At 45.3% G+C, this 17496-nt stretch overlaps 1 protein-coding gene across 1 annotated transcript in view; it reads left to right on the forward strand.

Annotated features, from left to right (window-relative positions):
* COL27A1 (collagen type XXVII alpha 1 chain) overlaps positions 1-17496 on the forward strand; it is a 262533-nt gene that overhangs the window by 174687 nt on the left and 70350 nt on the right. Inside the window, exons 30-36 of the mRNA XM_053374834.1 lie at positions 4341-4385; positions 6373-6417; positions 8534-8587; positions 9997-10050; positions 10753-10806; positions 14628-14681; positions 15809-15862. Of these exons, the coding sequence (XP_053230809.1) occupies positions 4341-4385; positions 6373-6417; positions 8534-8587; positions 9997-10050; positions 10753-10806; positions 14628-14681; positions 15809-15862 (360 nt within the window). The remainder of the gene's footprint in view (positions 1-4340; positions 4386-6372; positions 6418-8533; positions 8588-9996; positions 10051-10752; positions 10807-14627; positions 14682-15808; positions 15863-17496) is intronic.

Consider the following 17496-nt stretch of genomic DNA (forward strand, 5'->3'; position numbering starts at 1 on the left):
ATTATTAATTGAGCGTCATTTCTCAGATAAAAGTTCTTTTCTGGCCCTTGTATTCATGACCCTAGAAATGTTTATTTTTTTCAGTGAAATTCTGGCCACTTTACCGTAGCTCAGGCAGGCAAGCTTTTTCTAATAGGCTTCCAAGAAAGAGTGCAAATACCAACCCAGTTCAGAATAAGACTGAAGGGAGTTCACCAATCACCACTTCAAATATGCTAGAGCATATTCTTATTTTCATGTTATTTATTAATTACAGCCCGCCTTTCCTCCAAGCAGCTCAAGTTACAATATTCACCCCCTCTCCATTTTATTTTCATAATGATCCTGTGAGAGACAGCTATTGGGTCAAGCTCATCCAGGGAGTGGGATTTGAAGCCTGGTCTCCCTTGTCCCAATCTGACACTCCAGCTGCTGACTCACATATATATGTGTGGAGTTATATTTTGGGCAGTGAATGTAAGTTCTTCATCATCATCATTACATTTTAATAGCAAGAAGAAAAGCAAAGAAAGAAAGAAAGTGACAGAGAAAAATGCTCACACCATCAGTTCACTTTAAGGATGCAGTAAGCATCTTGACATCCCCCTTAAATTAAGTACATTAGTCAATATAAATAATCCAGATGTCCTAATAGATACCCACTGATGCTTCTGGGAAATACGTTCAAATATAGCAAGGGTAGTGAGTTCCTCAAACCATTGCATGCTCATCCTTCCAGGCTTGAAATGTAAGCCTCTAAACAACCACAAGTGCTCACAAATTCTACTTCTGTTGTCCTGCCATTGATATGAATACAAATTCTGAATGGGCAAATGTATGATTATGAGTACATGCATGCATACATACATAATTTTATTTGCATGCCTTTCCAGGGACTCAGCTATACAGCTGCAAATAAAGCGTTTTAAATGTGTTTTAAGTGCAATATACACTAGATGGCGGCAGTGAGTCTTATGGAAAATTCAATGTATTTTTAAAAACGCTTTTTAAAAAAAGCATTTTCAGAATGGTTTTTATATGTGTGTAGATTCCACCCAGGATTCAAACCATGCCCAAGGTGGCTTGCAAGATGGAAAAAAATTACACAACTTAGTAGACAATACATAAAACATTCAAAAAATACACAACCAAATAAAACTATTTCAACATAAACCACAAGATCTAAAATAAAGATACAAAAAAGCCCCATCCAGCAACAATACCCCTACCACCCCTGCACAAGAGTCTGTTCAACAGCCTCAGCTTCTGCAGCTGGAGTCAGTCAGGGTCCCACGCTCCCAGGCCAGGTGCAGAAAGGCATGGAAGGCAATGATTAAGTCTTCCAGGAGTCACAGCCAAGATAGTCTCCTTGCATGAGACTGATAAAACCATAATGCTGCTGCTGCTGCTGCTGCTGCTGCTGATAATAATAATAATAATAATAATAATAATATATTATTATTATTATTATTATTATTATTATTATTTATACCCCGCCCATCTGGCTGAGTTTCCCCAGCCACTCTGGGCGGCTCCCAATCGAGTGTTAAAAACAATACAAGATTAAATATTAAAAACTTCCCTAAACAGGGCTTCCTTCAGATGTCTTTTAAAGGTAAGATAGCTGCTTATTTCCTTGACATCTGATGGGAGGGCGTTCCACAGGGCAGACGCCGCTATGAGAAGGCCCTCTGCCTGGTTCCCTGTAACCTTACTTCTCGCAATGAGGGAACCGCCAGAAGGCCCTCGGCACTGGATCTCAGTGTCCGGGCTGAACCATGGGGGTGGAGACGCTCCTTCAGGTATTCAGGAGCAAGGCCGTTTATACCTAGAACCCACGGACAAGCAACCTATTGTGATGTAGAGAGTTGACTGAAAGCTGAGGTTTTAAATTGGGTCAGAGCTTTAGAATATTCATGCTAGCTCATCTGCTGAACAGGGGAGTCTCCCAGGCTGGCAGAAGCATTGCTGTCAATCTCCAGGTTTGACCTTGAAGCTTTCAGGGTTTGGGCTCCTCCTCAGAGCTAAATCAAGTTAAATATCAGGGTGAAGGGTCAAAAGACAAAAAAAAGTGGTGTTTCCCCCAGGATTTTTCCATCCCCTTCCCATTCTGATGTTTAACTCACACCTTTTCTGCACTGTGTTTTTACAGTCTTGACTAGGATGGGGAAGAAATTCGATTCTGTCTACATTTAAGAGGCAAACGTACCTCATTATCTTTATTTAGACTTCATCTGAATTCAGTACATACCTTACTTATTTGCATAGATATGATCTCCGTGAATTCATGGTGGCTAAAATATTGCCAAAGCAACCAAAGGCAAAGCCTTTTTAATTTGGAGTCAACAGAATGCTCACACATGGCTAAAAATAATCCATCTGTGCAGAAAGTCAGAACAGTTCTTATCATGAGAAAGCTTTCAAAGGGCTCTTGGAAACCAGGACTCTTGATATAATACCCTGAAGGTTTGCAGAGTTTGGCTGTGGCAGCACACAGCAGGGCAGGATTTTTCAAAGCCACATCAGAGCCCTCTTCCACCCCACTGGGAAGCATTTGGCCCAATCCTCTGGTGTAGCTAAAGGCTCCTCATTCACACTTCCAGTCGCCCCACCATTTTCTCCTGGGAAAACCCGCTGTTTACCTCCGGACTGAAGCAAATGTCAATCAGGATTTCTCCAGATTGGTGTTTGCTCCAATTTGGCCTTAAAGAGCAGGTTTCCCAGGGGAAAGCAAGAGGGCAAAGGCAAAACCACTTGGGCCCAAGCAGAAAACCACTTGGGCCTGTGCTTTCTAAGCATGGGGTAAGTGGAGGTGTGGATGAGCCTTAAGTCAAAGCATTTTTTCCCTTGCCTACCTATGCCGCCATTTCCCCTTCTTCAGTTGATTCCCTGTTTTAGGCAGTAAGCCTCATGGGGGTAAGGACCTCTCCTATCTGTTCTTTTGTAAGGTGCCATGCACATAAAGGTAAAGGTAAAGGGACCCCTGACCATTAGGTCCAGTCGCAGACGACTCTGGGGTTGCGGCGCTCATCTCGCTTTATTGGTCGAGGGAGCTTCCGTGTCATGTGGCCAGCATGACTAAGCCGCTTCTGGCGAACCAGAGCAGCACATGGAAACGCCGTTTACCTTCCCGCTGGAGCAGTACCTATTTATCTACTTGCACTTCAATGTGCTTTCGAACTGCTAGGTTGGCAGGAGCAGGGACCGAGCAACGGGAGCTCACCCCGTTGCGCGGGTGCGAACCGCCGACCTTCTGATCAGCAAGCCCTAGGCTCTGTGGTTTAACCCACAGCGCCATCCATGTCCCATGCACATAGATGGCACTATATACCTGTAAGATTTTCTCACTCCAACTGATCACTGTGTTCTTCAGGTGAGGACCTCCTGCAGATGCCATCTTATCAGCAGGTCTGTTCCACACAATATAGGAATAGTTCCCTCAAATATTAGATGGGCAGAGACTTAGTGTTGCCTGCTGAAGACCTTCCTCCTCCAACAAGCCCTTTAAGGAGAGATATTTCCCTGGGCAACTCTGTGTTTCCTGTGCTGGACTGCTTCAGGAGCAAGGATGGGAGAGAATAACAGCACAGTGGTGCCCCGCAAGACGAATGCCTCGCAAGACGGAAAACCCGCTAGACGAAAGGGTTTTCCGTTTTGGAGGTGCTTCGCAAAACGAATTTCCTATGGGCTTGCTTTGCAAGACGAAAATGTCTTGCGAGTTCCTGCGGGGTTTTTTTCCTTTCCCCCCCTTTTTCCCAAGCCGCTAAGCCGCTTATCAGCTGATCTGCTAAGCCGCTAAACAGCTGATCCGCTAAGCCGCTTAACAGAAGAAGAGAAGAAGAAGAGTTTGGATTTGATATCCCGCCTTTCACTCCCCTTTAAGGAGTCTCAAAGCGGCTAACATTCTCCTTTCCCTTCCTCCCCCACAACAAACACTCTGTGGGGTGAGTGGGGCTGAGAGAAGTGTGACTGGCCCAAGGTCACCCAGCAGCTGCATGTGGAGGAGCGGAGACACGAACCCGGTTCCCCAGATTACTAGACTACCGCTCTTAACCACTACACCATACTGGCTCGTTCAATCACTAAGCCGCTTATCAGCTGATCCGCTAAGCCGCTTAACAGCTGATCTGCTAAGCCGCTAAGCCGCTTATCAGCTGATCCGCTAAGCCGCTAAGCCGCTTATCAGCTGATCCGCTAAGCCCGCTAAGCCGCTAATAGCGCTAAGCCGCTAATGGGCTTGCTTCGCAAGACGAAAAAACCGCAAGACGAAGAGACTCGCGGAATGGATTCTTTTCGTCTTGCGAGGCACCACTGTAATAATAAAAATAATATTAATAAACTTCCTTTCTTCCTTCTAACAGGGCCTTCCAGGACATCCAGGGAAACAGGGACCAGATGGGCAACAGGTAAGTTGGTTAAACTTTGGAGTGTCTGAAAGAGGTGTGCACATTAATTCCATTCTGCAAAACTGAATTTGGTCTGTTTTTAACTCAGATCTAGTTTTAGTAGGACTCCCTGAACTATACTATGGCTAAAAAAGAAAATGAACAATAGCAACAAAATTATTCCCCCATCCCCATACTCCACCCGCCCCGCCCCCCAGAACCTAACAACAATTGAAGGGCCACAATCCAATTCAGATCTAAGTCTCTTGAATTTTGCGTGCATAAATACACTTGAAGGGTGCATAGGCACATTTTAGCAGAGTGGCCTTGCCACAGTAGAACTGCACTCCCCTTGATTGGGCCAGATGTACCGTCTTCTCTGTAGGATCATAGAAGAAAATGATCCGGCCAGTTTTCAACATAAACCAGCTGTGCACAGGGCTCTTTGACTGACAACAGTGACATCACAGACCCACTTCTCCCAGTGCTGCTTTCCAAAACACAGACTAGGGTTTTACTGTGGGGGTGGAGTGAATAATATACTGTGAAACACTCTTTTAATTGGACAAACTTGTAAGGAGCTTGAGGGCAGGATGCAAAGAGGCAGACAGCTTGCCAGAACGCTGGATGGGGACTGCGAAGGAGGAAAGCAGCCCTAGATTAAGGCTGGTTGGATGGGTCTTCGGCAACAAGCCCACTCCCCGCCCCCCACCAAATATCAGACTTGTCGTGATAAGGAAAGTGTTGGGAGAATTCCTTTGTAAACTATGGGATAATAATTGCTTGCATTGTATTTCATTGCGTTTTTGCCTAACCTTCCTGAAAAAGAATATCAGGATGAATGCTTAATAAACAGATCTTTTGGAAGCGACTGTAAAGAGTGAATTGTGGGGCGGGAGCCAAGCTTCCCCCACAAAAGAGTGGGGAAACGCACTGACCACTGTTACCTATCTATGCACACATTACCTGTCCTAGGTAAGGTACCCATGCCAGTAACGAGAAACGGATATGTAAATGGTTCTCTCCTTAAGTTTATACGTAGGAGAAAGAACAGGCAATTCTTTCCTAAAGGATTCATACTAGTTATTTTATCCCCCGCCCCCCCAAAAAAACACAACAGGAGGTTAAGCATATGCCTAGCTATATTGTAGAGGATCCTTCTCTCATCAGGCTTCTCAGCAAACTGTAGCACAAGATGGACCTAAGACAAAAATGTGTGCAGGCTCTGGGAGGCAGGGGAGTGTGTGAAATACAGGCCCCAGACACCAGTGGCGTAGCGTGGGGGTGCAGGGGGGGCCGGCCGCACCGGGGGCAACATCTGGGGGTTAGGGTTAGGGGGCGCAAATCCACGGGTTAGGGGGCGCAAATTACTTGCCTTGCCCCGGGTGCTGACAACCCATGCTACGCCACTGCCAGACACAAATTCACCTCTGGAAAAATTAAGGTGGCAAGTGGCCCGAGTCTCACCAGCGATGTGCTTAGCAGCATTCCCAGCCCCTCTCTAAGCCAGCCTTTCACTGATCTGGTGCTTTCCAGCTGTTTTGGACTTCAACTCCCATCCGTTCCAGCCAATAACACTGGGGGCAATGGGAGTTGTAGTCCGTAACAGCTAGAGGGCATCATATTGGTGAGGATTGTGGTTAACAAATGGTGTAGGTTTTGCTTTGCTTTGCTTTGCTTTGCTTCGCTTTCCAAAAATGGTTAAAAGGGAGGAAGGACCAGCCTTCAACACAGGAATTCTGGAACCTGTAGCACTCCATGTATAGCTGGACTATAACTCCCCTTGCCACTGTCACCTGACCTACATTGGTTGGGGCTGGTGGGAGCTGGAGTCCAGCAACATCTGGAGGGCCACAGATTCCCCCAGCCCTTCTCTGAACAGCCACCCCACCTGGATTGTCCCTGAAGTGTAGTAAGCATCCTTTATCTTCCACTGTGCTTTTGCTGCCAGCTTACCAAGGCATGTTTTTGTTTGGATTCATACTCATAACTGTAACTGTGTTTTCAGGGAAAGATAGGAGAGACTGGTGAGATGGGATCTCGTGGCTTCCCTGTAAGTTCATGCTGCATCCTGTTTTATAGCAAACTTGTGTTTCTTTACTTAATAATTTTATCTGTTTATTTTGAGATGCACAACAAGCATCTCAGCAATGTATGGAAAGTAACGTGTTAGAGCTGAAGTACAAACAACATAACAAGCATTATATATACTGACTCTGTGACAGTCTCGAGGCTTATGAGCATGGCTTCTCGAGGCATTATCTTAATGCCCAGGCATATTCATATAGATATAAAGGACTAAAACTGCAATACTTGAAGGCCTGCCTCTCTCTAGATGAACCAACTGGATCCTAAATAATAAAATTCCTTCCAGTAGCACCTTAGAGACCAACTAAGTTTGTTATTGGTATGAGCTTTCGTGTGCATGCACACTTCTTCAGATACCTATCTGAAGAAGTATGCATGCACATGAAAGCTCATACCAGTAACAAACTTAGTTGGTCTCTTAAGGTGCAACTGGAAGGAATTTTTTTTATTTTGTTTCGACTATGGCAGACCAACATGGCGACCTACCTGTATCTACAACTGGATCCTGCAATCATCATCTGAGGCCCATCTTTGTGTTCCTCCTCCACAAGAGGTCTGGAGGGAGGCAACCTGAGAATCTGCCTTTTCTGCAGTGGCTCCAATTTGTAGAATGCTCTCACCTGGGAGGATCACCTGGCACCTTCTCCCTACATCTTTAGGCCCCAGGCAAAAATGTTTCTCTGTATCCAGGCCTTTGGTTGGCTAGCACATCATTGGTTCGTTTTTGTTTTTATTACGTATTTTGTGTTCTCATTTTGTATTTTTATGTTGTGAACCACCCTGTGATAACACAAAATCACGTTCTACTCCCTTCTCCCATTCCTCATTTTTGCCCAAAGTCAGTAAGTTCCAACATTCCTGCTGTTTCACAAATTAATCTTAACACAACTATTCTTTAGCAGGTGGAAGCTTACAATTATATGCCCAGGACCATTGATGCCTTTACACAATGCATAATTAATTATGTAAATTTGTTGCTGCAAGAAGTGGTGGTGGTTGCTGGCTTAGGTAGCTTTAAAAGGGACTTCTGGTCATGATTATTGTGTTTGTATTTATTCTTATTTATTGTAAAATTTATTGCCTCTTGTTCAACGAATTGTCCCAGGGTGGGTTACATAAACATATTACAGTACATATATATATATTAGCCTGGAGAAGAGGTGGTATGGTAGCCATCTTCTAATACCTGAAGGGCTGCCAGATGGAGGATGAGAGCCAGTGGTGGTATCATTACAATGGTTAGAGCGCTGGACTAGGACCTGGGGGATCAAGGGTTCAAATTCCCACTCAACCATGAAGCTCACTGGGCATCTGATTGACCGCTGTGATGTGGGAAACATAGATCATGGAGAAGATTTGTTTTCTGTTGCTCCAGAAGGTGGGAGCAGAATCAGCGACTGATTACAAGAAAGGTTATTTCAGCTAAACATTAGGAAGAACTTCCTGATGGTACAAGCAGTTTGACAGTGAAACAGACTGCCTTGGAAGATGATGGATTCTCCTTCATTAGCGATTTCTAAACAGAGCCTGGATTCCCGCCCCCCGCCCCCAATCAAGAACATTTCAGGCATTAGAAGGAAATATGGTCCGGGATCCCTAGAAATAAATTATAAATCTGTGTCTAGATAGACCTTTGGCCTGACCTTGCAACCACTAGGGGTGAGGAATATTTGTGGGCCTTGCTGTCCTTGGCCTCTCATCAACTCCAGCCAGCATGGCCCAAGGTCAGGGATGACATTGTTGCTGTCCAACAGCATCTGGAGGGCCACAGGTTCCCCTGCACTAGGGGATTATGAGTTGATGTTGGTTTTGTTTTTTCCTAAATGGAACGATATATGTGCCCTGATAGAATATCTAACAGGTTAAATTAAATGTCTTCATTGGCCATACTTTTTCTCTGGAATTGGGTCAGTTGCCATTCCAGAGAGTGAGGCACTAGGTCATTTTTCTGTCCTAGTTCTGAATCACCTTCTTGCTCCTTTTATGAAGTATTTGCAAGGTGTTAATGAGTGACTAAGAGGTGTGAAAATCTGCACTCCAACCTCGAACTCTGAACTTTTTGGTGTCCTGCTTTATTCCAGGGTATCCAAGGACCTTCTGGACCCCAAGGAGCTAAAGGGCCTCCAGGAGACCCGGCAAGTACCCACCACAGCCCCCTTCATCCCAGGCAACAACATATCTAAACTTTCTTTCTAATGGGAGACAGGCTCCAGCGGGCTGCTTCTGGGGAGAGAGTTCCATAATAGCAGAGCCACCAACACAATGCTCTGCTCCTGAACAGAGCATCCATGATCAAAGGCAGCTTCCCTCTGAATACCAGTTGCTGGGACATGGGGAAAGGAGATGAATGATTCAATAATTCTGTGAAACAGTGGAGAGGACTTTACGTTCAGCATGTGGGGGACATAACACTGGACCAGATGAACCTTTGATCTAATCCAGCATTAAATCTTCTGACTGTTCTTAGACATTAGACAGGCAAGCTGCTCATATACCTACCTTGGCATTCCCAAATCCATAACAAAATGCAGCCTATAGGAGACTTCGGATGTGGTGATGACTTCCTAAAACAAGAATTACAGTGGTACCTTGGTTCTCAAACTTAATCCATTCCGGAAGTCTGTTCCAAAACTAAAGCGTTCCAAAACCAAGGCGTGCTTTCCCATAGAAAGTAATGCAAAATGGATTAATCTGTTCCAGACTTTTAAAAACAACCCCTAAAACAGCAATTTAACATGAATTTTACTATCTAACGAGGCTATTGATCCATAAAATGAAAGCAATAATCAATGTACTGTACTATAAAATAAATAAGAAAGTATTGTAGATGATAAAAATTAAAAGTAAAAAAAAATCTTACCTGCACTGATGATTGTTTGGATGGGGGGCTTTTATTAATTTCTGCAGTTATACAATGAATCAATAAAACAAAAAACAAGTCACAGACACAAAAATGAAAAAGCCACACAAATGAAAACGCAAAAATAGCAAAAGCTTAAAGCACCAAATATCACCTCAGAACACTGCAATCAGAAATGAAAGACTTTCATTACTATGGGGGGGGGACTTAAATTTGCAGCTTAAGTGTTAAATGGGAAGGGGAAAGCCTTAATTACTATGTGGGGGACTCAGATTTGCTGCACAACCATAAAAACGGAAGCTCAGGAGCACGTTCGGCTTCCGGGGCAAAGTTGGAAAACCAGAACACCTACTTCTGGGTTTGCAGCGTTCGGGTTCTGAGTTGTTCAGGAACTAAGCTGTTGGAAAACTGAGGTACCACTGTAGACAAATCAGTGTAGGAGAGGTGGCTATTAATCATGGTAGCTAAACAGAACCTCCATATTCAGAGGCAGTCTACCCCTGCAATACTAATTGCTGGAAGGGCAGTAGTTGTGGGGGGATGCATGCCCTGTTTATAAGCATTGCAGGGACCATTGGCTGGCCATTGTTGGGAGCAGGGTGCTTATTTACTCTATGTGGCCCTTTATTTTGATCCAGCAGGACGCTTTCCATACATTCTTAACAATATGCATCTTTATTTCAGGGACCTCAGGGAGCTCAAGGTCCACCTGGGCCTTTGGGAGAAATTGGACATAAGGTAGAGAATAATCTCCCCCTCTCTCACACCCACCTTTTTAATCTTTGCAGAAGTCCATTCATGTCCTCTCATTCACCAGGGTGTTTGATAATTGCAGGAAGAAACTTGCTGGGTATGGGAGAAGAACTGCATTTCCCATGAATAAACTTTATTGGTATTTATTCCTGGGAAAACACAATGGAGCCATTGGCCAGGGGAAATCTCATTTGGATCCTCCACGGTGATAGTTCTGCCTGCAATGTATTTCAGTCAGTAAATCAATAAGTTTATTGTTCTACCCAAAGGCCATGACTAGTTTGCAGCTATAATATGAATAAAATAATGTAGAACATGCATCTGTGATATAAACCAACATCTGTAAAGTAAGAAAAAGAAGATACAAGAGACACCACCGAGGTTAAATCCAGCATAATTCCAAATTTAAAATCACCAAAATACACCATATTAATTGCCTGACAAGACTTGATATTTTTTCAAGTGAACTCCATTAAACTGATGGTACAATGATGGAGGAGGGAAAAGTGGACGTTAGAATGACAGGACTAAAAAATGTACATGGCTGGTAGGAAACAGTGAGTTCAAATAGGTTATCCGTGGGTAATCATAGAGTAATTTATAATTGCATTTTCATTTGCTCTACACATGTGTTCTCCATTTGTTGACAATGACCTTTTACTTTTTTCTTCCTCCCCACTCTACCAGGGACCTCCTGGCCTGGCAGGGCAGCGTGGACTTCCAGGTGAAACAGGCATGAAGGTAAATAGGGGGCGGCAGGGGAACGCACACCTCTATATGCGATGTTCAATCAGAGTGGTAATTGTGGCTTTTGTTTCTGTGATGTCTTGGTGTCAAAAAGTGTTCTGGTCAGTAAATGATACACTTCAAAGTTGGAGTAGACTATTGGCAAAAACACGATCTGCACAGGAACGTCACACCTGTAGAGCATAGCAGCTCATCTCTGGCAAGTCTTGTCCCCAGTAGCGGAGACTGAAGGTCCCTGCCTTCCCACAGTTCCCTCCTCTCCAGGATTCCCCAAAGCAATCTGAGACTGCATCTGTGTGAAACTAACCTCTTTTTTGCCCTCTTTATGCCTCTCCTGGTTCTGGGAGACATGGGGAAGGGGAGCTTGTCACACCTGGAGGAGGAAACACCTGTGCCTCTTCAGCAGCCTGACTCATCTCTTCCTCTAGGCCTCTGCCTCTTCTGATTCTGTCCCTGATTCTGAACTTCTCTGTGCCACAGACTCTATCCGCTCACTAAGCACTGTTACCTCTTCGCTTCTGACACCTCGTCTTTCCAGTCTTCTCCCTCTGACCACTGCTCATTGTCTCACCACCAGTCACTGTGCTGTGAACCTTCTTCCCTTGGTGGTTCCCCAGCTGGTTCCTGCCACCATTCCTCTGCATCCATGACATCTGGGCTGTTTTTGACAAGATGGATGAAGGCAAAGGTGGGGATAGGCCAGTTGTAGGCAGCAAGGTGGACATGGCAAAAGTCTGGTTCCCACTCCGGGTTGGTCCAAACTAAGGACCTCTCCAGATTGGTGTTTTGTTGCAGGTATATTCTACATGATTTTGACACAATAAGAGGACATTAGCGGTGGATTTATTCTGTTTTATTTTTTCTGTGCTGGTTCCCCAGCTCTACCACATTCTTGCTGTCTGAAGGGGTGCTCTTGCACTATGGCCCTCCCTCAACACAGAACATTTGTGGTATAAAAGGTTAAGGAAGTCTGTTACTGTTGTTGCTGCTGCTGCTGCTGCTGTTGCTGTTAATTGAACAACATAAAATAAAATTTATTTATTTATTTATTTATTTATTTATTTATTTATTTATTATACCCCACCCATCTGGCTGGGCTTCCCCAGCCACTCTGGGCGGCTTTCAACAAAATATTAAAATACAGCAATGCATCAAACATTAAAAGCTTCCCTAAACAGGGCTGCCTTCATATGTTTTCTAAAAGTCTGGTAGTTGTTTATCTCTCTGACATCTGGTGGGAGGGCGTTCCACAGGGAGGGCGCCACTACCGAGAAGGCCCCCTGCCTGGTTCCCTGTAACTTGGCTTCTTGCAGTGAGGGAACCGCCAAAAGGCCCTTGGCGCTGGGCCTCAGTGTCCAGGCAGAACGATGGGGGTGGAGACGCTCCTTCAGGTATACAGGACCGAGGCCGTTTAGGGCTTTAAAGGTCAGCACCAACACTTTGAATTGTGCTGGGAAACGTACTGGGAGCCAGTGTAGGTCTTTCAAGACCAGTCTTATGTGGTCTCGGCGGCTGCTCCCTGTCATCAGTCTAGCTGCCACATTCTGGATTAGTTGTAGTTTCCAGATCACCTTGAAAGGTAGCCCCACGTAGAGCGCATGGCAGTAGTTGAAGCTAGAGATAACTAGAGCATGCGCCACTCTGGCAAGACAGTCTGCAAGCAGATAGGGTCTCAGCCTGCGTACCAGATGGAGCTGATAAACAGCTGCCCTGGACACAGAATTAACCTGTGCCTCCATGGACAGCTTTGAGTCCAATATGACTCCTAGGCTGCATACCTGGTCCTTCAGGGGCACAGTTACATTCAGGACCAGGGAGTCCTCCATACCCGCCCACCTCCTGTCCCCCCAAAATAGTACTTCTGTCTTGTCAGGATTCAACCTCAATCTGTTAGCCGCCATCCATCCTCCAACCGCCTCCAGACACTCACACAGGACCTTCACCGCCTTCACTGGTTCTGATTTGAAAGAGAGGTAGAGCTGTGTATACTATATCATTACAAGAGTTAAAAATTACAATTCCATTTATAGACTGCCCTCCATGAATTTGTCCAATCCTCTTCTAAAGTCATCTGGGCTGGTATCCATCACTGCTTCCTGGGGGAGGAAGTGCCATAGTTTTATTATGCGCTGGGTGAAGAAGGACTATCTTCTGTCCTTCTGCCACAGGATGCCAAATGAATGGCTTTTACCGTACCACAGATGTTAGCAGTTTAAATTATCTCCCCCCTCCCATTCTGGGCTCTTAAAAGAAGAACAGCCCCCCTTTTTATTTCTTGTCAGCTGATTAAGGTTTTTGCCCTTGTTGCTGAAGAGGTTGTATCACATATATGGCGGAGAACTTACTTTGCTTTCAGTGCAGTTTCCTTTATTGCTTGTGTCCCCCCCTTCTCACCCCATGGCTATGTTTGCCTTGGCAAACCTTCTAAAGGCAGCAGCAGAGCTACTGTGTCTTTGGACCTCTCCCTCTCTGCTCCCCCCAGGGTCTGTCTAAGATTTCAGCTCTGCGGTCTCTGCCTGCCACTTAGCAACCTTCTTAACCTTTCCCTGGAACAAAAGCTCCCATTTATGTTTCTTGATCTGCAGCCTTTCCCATCGGCTGGCCTATCAGGGAGCAAGGTCCTGTTGTGAGCAGGAAAGGGGAAATGGACAGTCGTATCCGCTGGAAGGGACTCTCTGCTCAGTTCGGTTAAAAGAATACTGGCTTGATTGTCACAAGCGTGTGATTATTTGTGCTACTGCTTGTCTTTGATTCCTTGGGCTACAACAAAAAAACCCCACTTTTTTAAAAATGGACTTTTTGTAGCTTAGAAAATGGTTGAAAGGTATGTGAGGAACAAATGGCTATGGGAAGGTGTGTGTTCACTGCAGTTGTGTAAGGTAGTCTCTTTCCAGTTTGGGGTCCAATTGGGGCCAGATCACTCTGTGCCCAACCCAGTCTATGTCCCGAAGGTAAGCAGGGGCTTTGCACTAATGAGGGGCCCAGGATCCAACCTCTGTTCGGCCCTTGTGCAAACAAATCAGAATGAGTGGTCAGTCCATAGGTTTTCTGCAGGGGCCCTTGGAGAATATCCCTTCACTGAAAAATTGTGTATTTAAAAAGCCTTTGAGGCCAGTGAGCATCATGGCCCCACATGTGGCAGCAACTTCTGCAACCGCATTATGCATTGTGTGAAGTATTACACCCCCTCTTTCTCCATGTCAGATTAGGACCAAGGAGCCCATAAAGCCCTGTGGGGGACCTTGAGCAAGCCAGTCACTGCCTCTGTGTTAGCCTAACCTGTCTCACAGAGTTGTGAGCATAAAATGGGTCAGGGGGACAGGGGAGAACCATGTACACTGCCTTGAGCTCCCTAGAGGAAAGGCTGGGGTCTAAATGTAGTGAGTAGATGAATAAATACATTGTTTTCTTGCATTTGACTTCAGTTCTTGCATTCTGAGCGATCAAATAACTTCTCCTGGTTTGTTTTCTTCACATTGGTGTTATCAAGTGTCAGGGTTGCACGTGAATTATTCAAGATTTTAGCTTTCTCGGAGTCAAGGGCTGAGGCTATCATCAGTTTTTGCTCCTCCAGCACCCCTCAGACTCCAGCTTTTGAGTCATCAGGCATACCCAAGCTCTGCCCTCACCCAGGTCACCAGGCTCCACCCCTTGTTTCCTGGACTCTGCTCCCTCAGGCTTAAAGCTCTGAAACCCTGAGAACCTTGCAGCCTTGCTTCATGCAGTTTTCTAATGTAATAAGATGTAATAGTTTCTAATGTAATAATTTTGTCTTCAAAATTTGCCTCCCCATCCTTCCCTCTCTGCCCCATTAGGGTGATCTTGGACCTCTTGGGATTCCAGGAGAACAAGGCCTCATTGGCCAACGGGTAAGTAGAAGTACCATTTCTATGAAGGCGCTACTTGCAATTCAAACAAAATATGAACCGTAGTGCTGGGCTGAATTGCCCTTCCATTTTGCAGCCTGAGTAGTTTGGAGACCAGGTTTCCCAAAGGTTCTCCTACACCTGTATCTACCTGTTTGCACTTTGCAATCTGCTTAGGTGATAATATTATTCCCTTGGTAAGCTCAAAACATGTCTTGAGCTGTTACCAGTCCATGTTGACAATGCTGAGCTAGATGGACTCGGCGTGTTACCTTGAGCAGGGGTCCACTCTTAGCTGCTGGATGCCCAGACAGGGACGTGGTCCAAATTGGCATAGCTGCAGCTATAAAAAGTAGAATTGTGTCTGGAGGAGCCAGATGAAGGGGTTCATGGACGGGTACATTTGAGGATCAAGTTCTAGCAAAGGCAAAGCAAGATACCAAGAGTCTGTTACTGCCACCTTTTGCTCCAGATTGCTCTGTCACAGGGCAGTTGTTGGGTTCTGAGACCAGTATTTATTGACTGGTATTGACTTTCATGGGTTTCAGAGGGGACATTCCCAGCCCTACCTGGAGATACCAGGGTTTGAACCTGAGACTCTCTGCTTGCAAAGGTTTTTGTTCTACTACTGAGTCACAACCTTTAAAGGCTTATCCATGCTTACGTTTCCTTCACGCTTTCCAGACATGGTCTGCATTTAAAGCTCTGTGCCCAAACACCTTTTTTTTCATTTTTCTCTGCTTCGGAGTTTCCCTTGCAAAAACCCACCCTTTACAGCACACTGTGGAAAACCCGAATTGAAGTTTGAGCACTAAAGAGCGGGTTTTCACAAGGAAAGCTCCAGGGTGTGAAAAAAAGAACACTCAGACATGGACCTGGAAAGGGTGAGGCAAAGGTGTGTGTGGGTAAGCCCTAAAATGAGCTGGTGGTCAAGTTTCACTCGGGACTGTGCCTACAATTAGGGAGAGGGAGGTGACTGCTTCAAGCAAAATAAGGTGGTGGATGCTATACAATGTGCCAAAACAGGTGCTCAAGGACAGAGTGGTTTGGTCTCTGCACCCCGTAAGCTAGCCTGGTGATGATCTGTGATGGTTGCAAGCACTGACAACTTCCCTGTGTTTCTTTCGTAGGGCGATCTGGGCCTTGAAGGTGACAGTGGCCCTCTAGGGCCAGATGGGCTAAAGGTAACAGTTTTGTGATTTTTCCTCAAGAAAGTCCCTGCTTAGCTGAATCTTGATTTACCCAAATCTCCTTTCTCTTGCATGAGCCTGAAATCACTCCCGCCTTACACAGTTGAAGCCTCAGGAATATATATCCTTTCCTTTTTGTTATTTTCCCACTGGACTCCATAACTGTATGAGCTCAGGTACTTCCATTCCTGGAAAACTCTGCCGAAAAAATCTCCAGCAGCTTATTGTGTCAATCCAGCAATATGATTTGCTGCTCTTCACTGCTGCCATCTCTCATGAACATCTGAGCCAGACAATCTCTTCTTACAAGATAATCCCTTATTTTAACCTCTTGCTGTGTCTCTGCCCCCCTGCAGGCTTATTGAATAGTTCCTTTCCTGCCCTCAGCTAAATGATCTGGCTGCTTTTTGCTGCTCAGACGTTTGAGCAAAGCCTGGCTTTCGCATGTGGCAGAGTGAAGTGGGGTGGTTAAGAGAATGGAACCACTGCATGCAGCAAATGGATAAAATCATTTGTAAATACTCCCTGCAAATAGAAAATTAGTGTCTCATGGAGACAGAGGGTTGTATCCACCAAAGTTATTTCCTGAGTGAAACGATTCCTGCTCATGCTGCAGAGCTTGCTTTCTCTCTCTTATTCCTCCGCGCTCCCCCCCCTCACCTCCCCCAAATCTGCTCTGGGGTTTCCTCTCAACCTTCTGGAGCAGATTAGGAAGAGTATGTGGGGTGCACAGGGGAAAAAAGAGGGAGCGGTAGTTCCAGTGCACATGCAAAAGTAGGTCTGCTTGCTCAGTGAATTTGCTGGATTCGTCCCTGAAATTCATTCCCTGCTGTGTGGGTTTGCTTCTTTCAGGGAGCTTATCCATTCTGTTGCTTCGGGCTCATCCAGACTTCCTTTTGCGCTGCACTTTCCAGGCACAAATCCACACTTTCATTTCTGAACAGGGTTCTTTTTCTTTCTTCCCACCACTCTGTCCCCAAAAAACTAGCCATTTATCACTAAATCAGAACAAATGGCAGTCAGGTTTTCTGTGGATTGCTGTTTGTCCTGATTCAGCTGTGAACAGTGAATTTTTCCAGGGGAAACGGTAGGACTAAAAAAACAACCCAACTGTATAGAGACAGACCTAGGGCTCATCCATGTTTCCATGTGCCCCGCCACTTTTCCCCAGGAAAACCCACAGTGTAGCGCTGAATCAGAGCAAATGTCAATAGGTAATTTGATATAAATTTGCTCTGGGAACCTAGGATGAAAGTTCTGCATGAATGTTGTGAGATGACAGCTTGGCCGCTGCCTCTTTCAAATGGGGACATTAGATCAGTCTTGTAAAGAAGCCCACAAAGTTTACTAGCTAGCCCCCCCCCCCCAATATATTAGCCTGCTAAAAGGCTAGTAGCCTGCATTTCCATACTGGCCACAGAGAATGGGGGTGCCATGCCCTGAAGCATGAAAAGCAAGCTACTAGCCATTTAGCAGGCTCATAAACATGATTGACTTCTACCAAACTGGCTGGTAGAAAAGGAATGGATTGTTCCAGCCCTCCATAACCACCTTCTGGCTGTGTTTTCATGCTGATTGTGGAGTATTAGGTCTTCATTCCTGAGCAAGTAGCACAAAAAACTAAAAAG

Source organism: Podarcis raffonei, chromosome Z, assembly GCF_027172205.1.
Source record: "Podarcis raffonei isolate rPodRaf1 chromosome Z, rPodRaf1.pri, whole genome shotgun sequence".
NCBI classification, from domain to species: domain Eukaryota; kingdom Metazoa; phylum Chordata; class Lepidosauria; order Squamata; family Lacertidae; genus Podarcis; species Podarcis raffonei.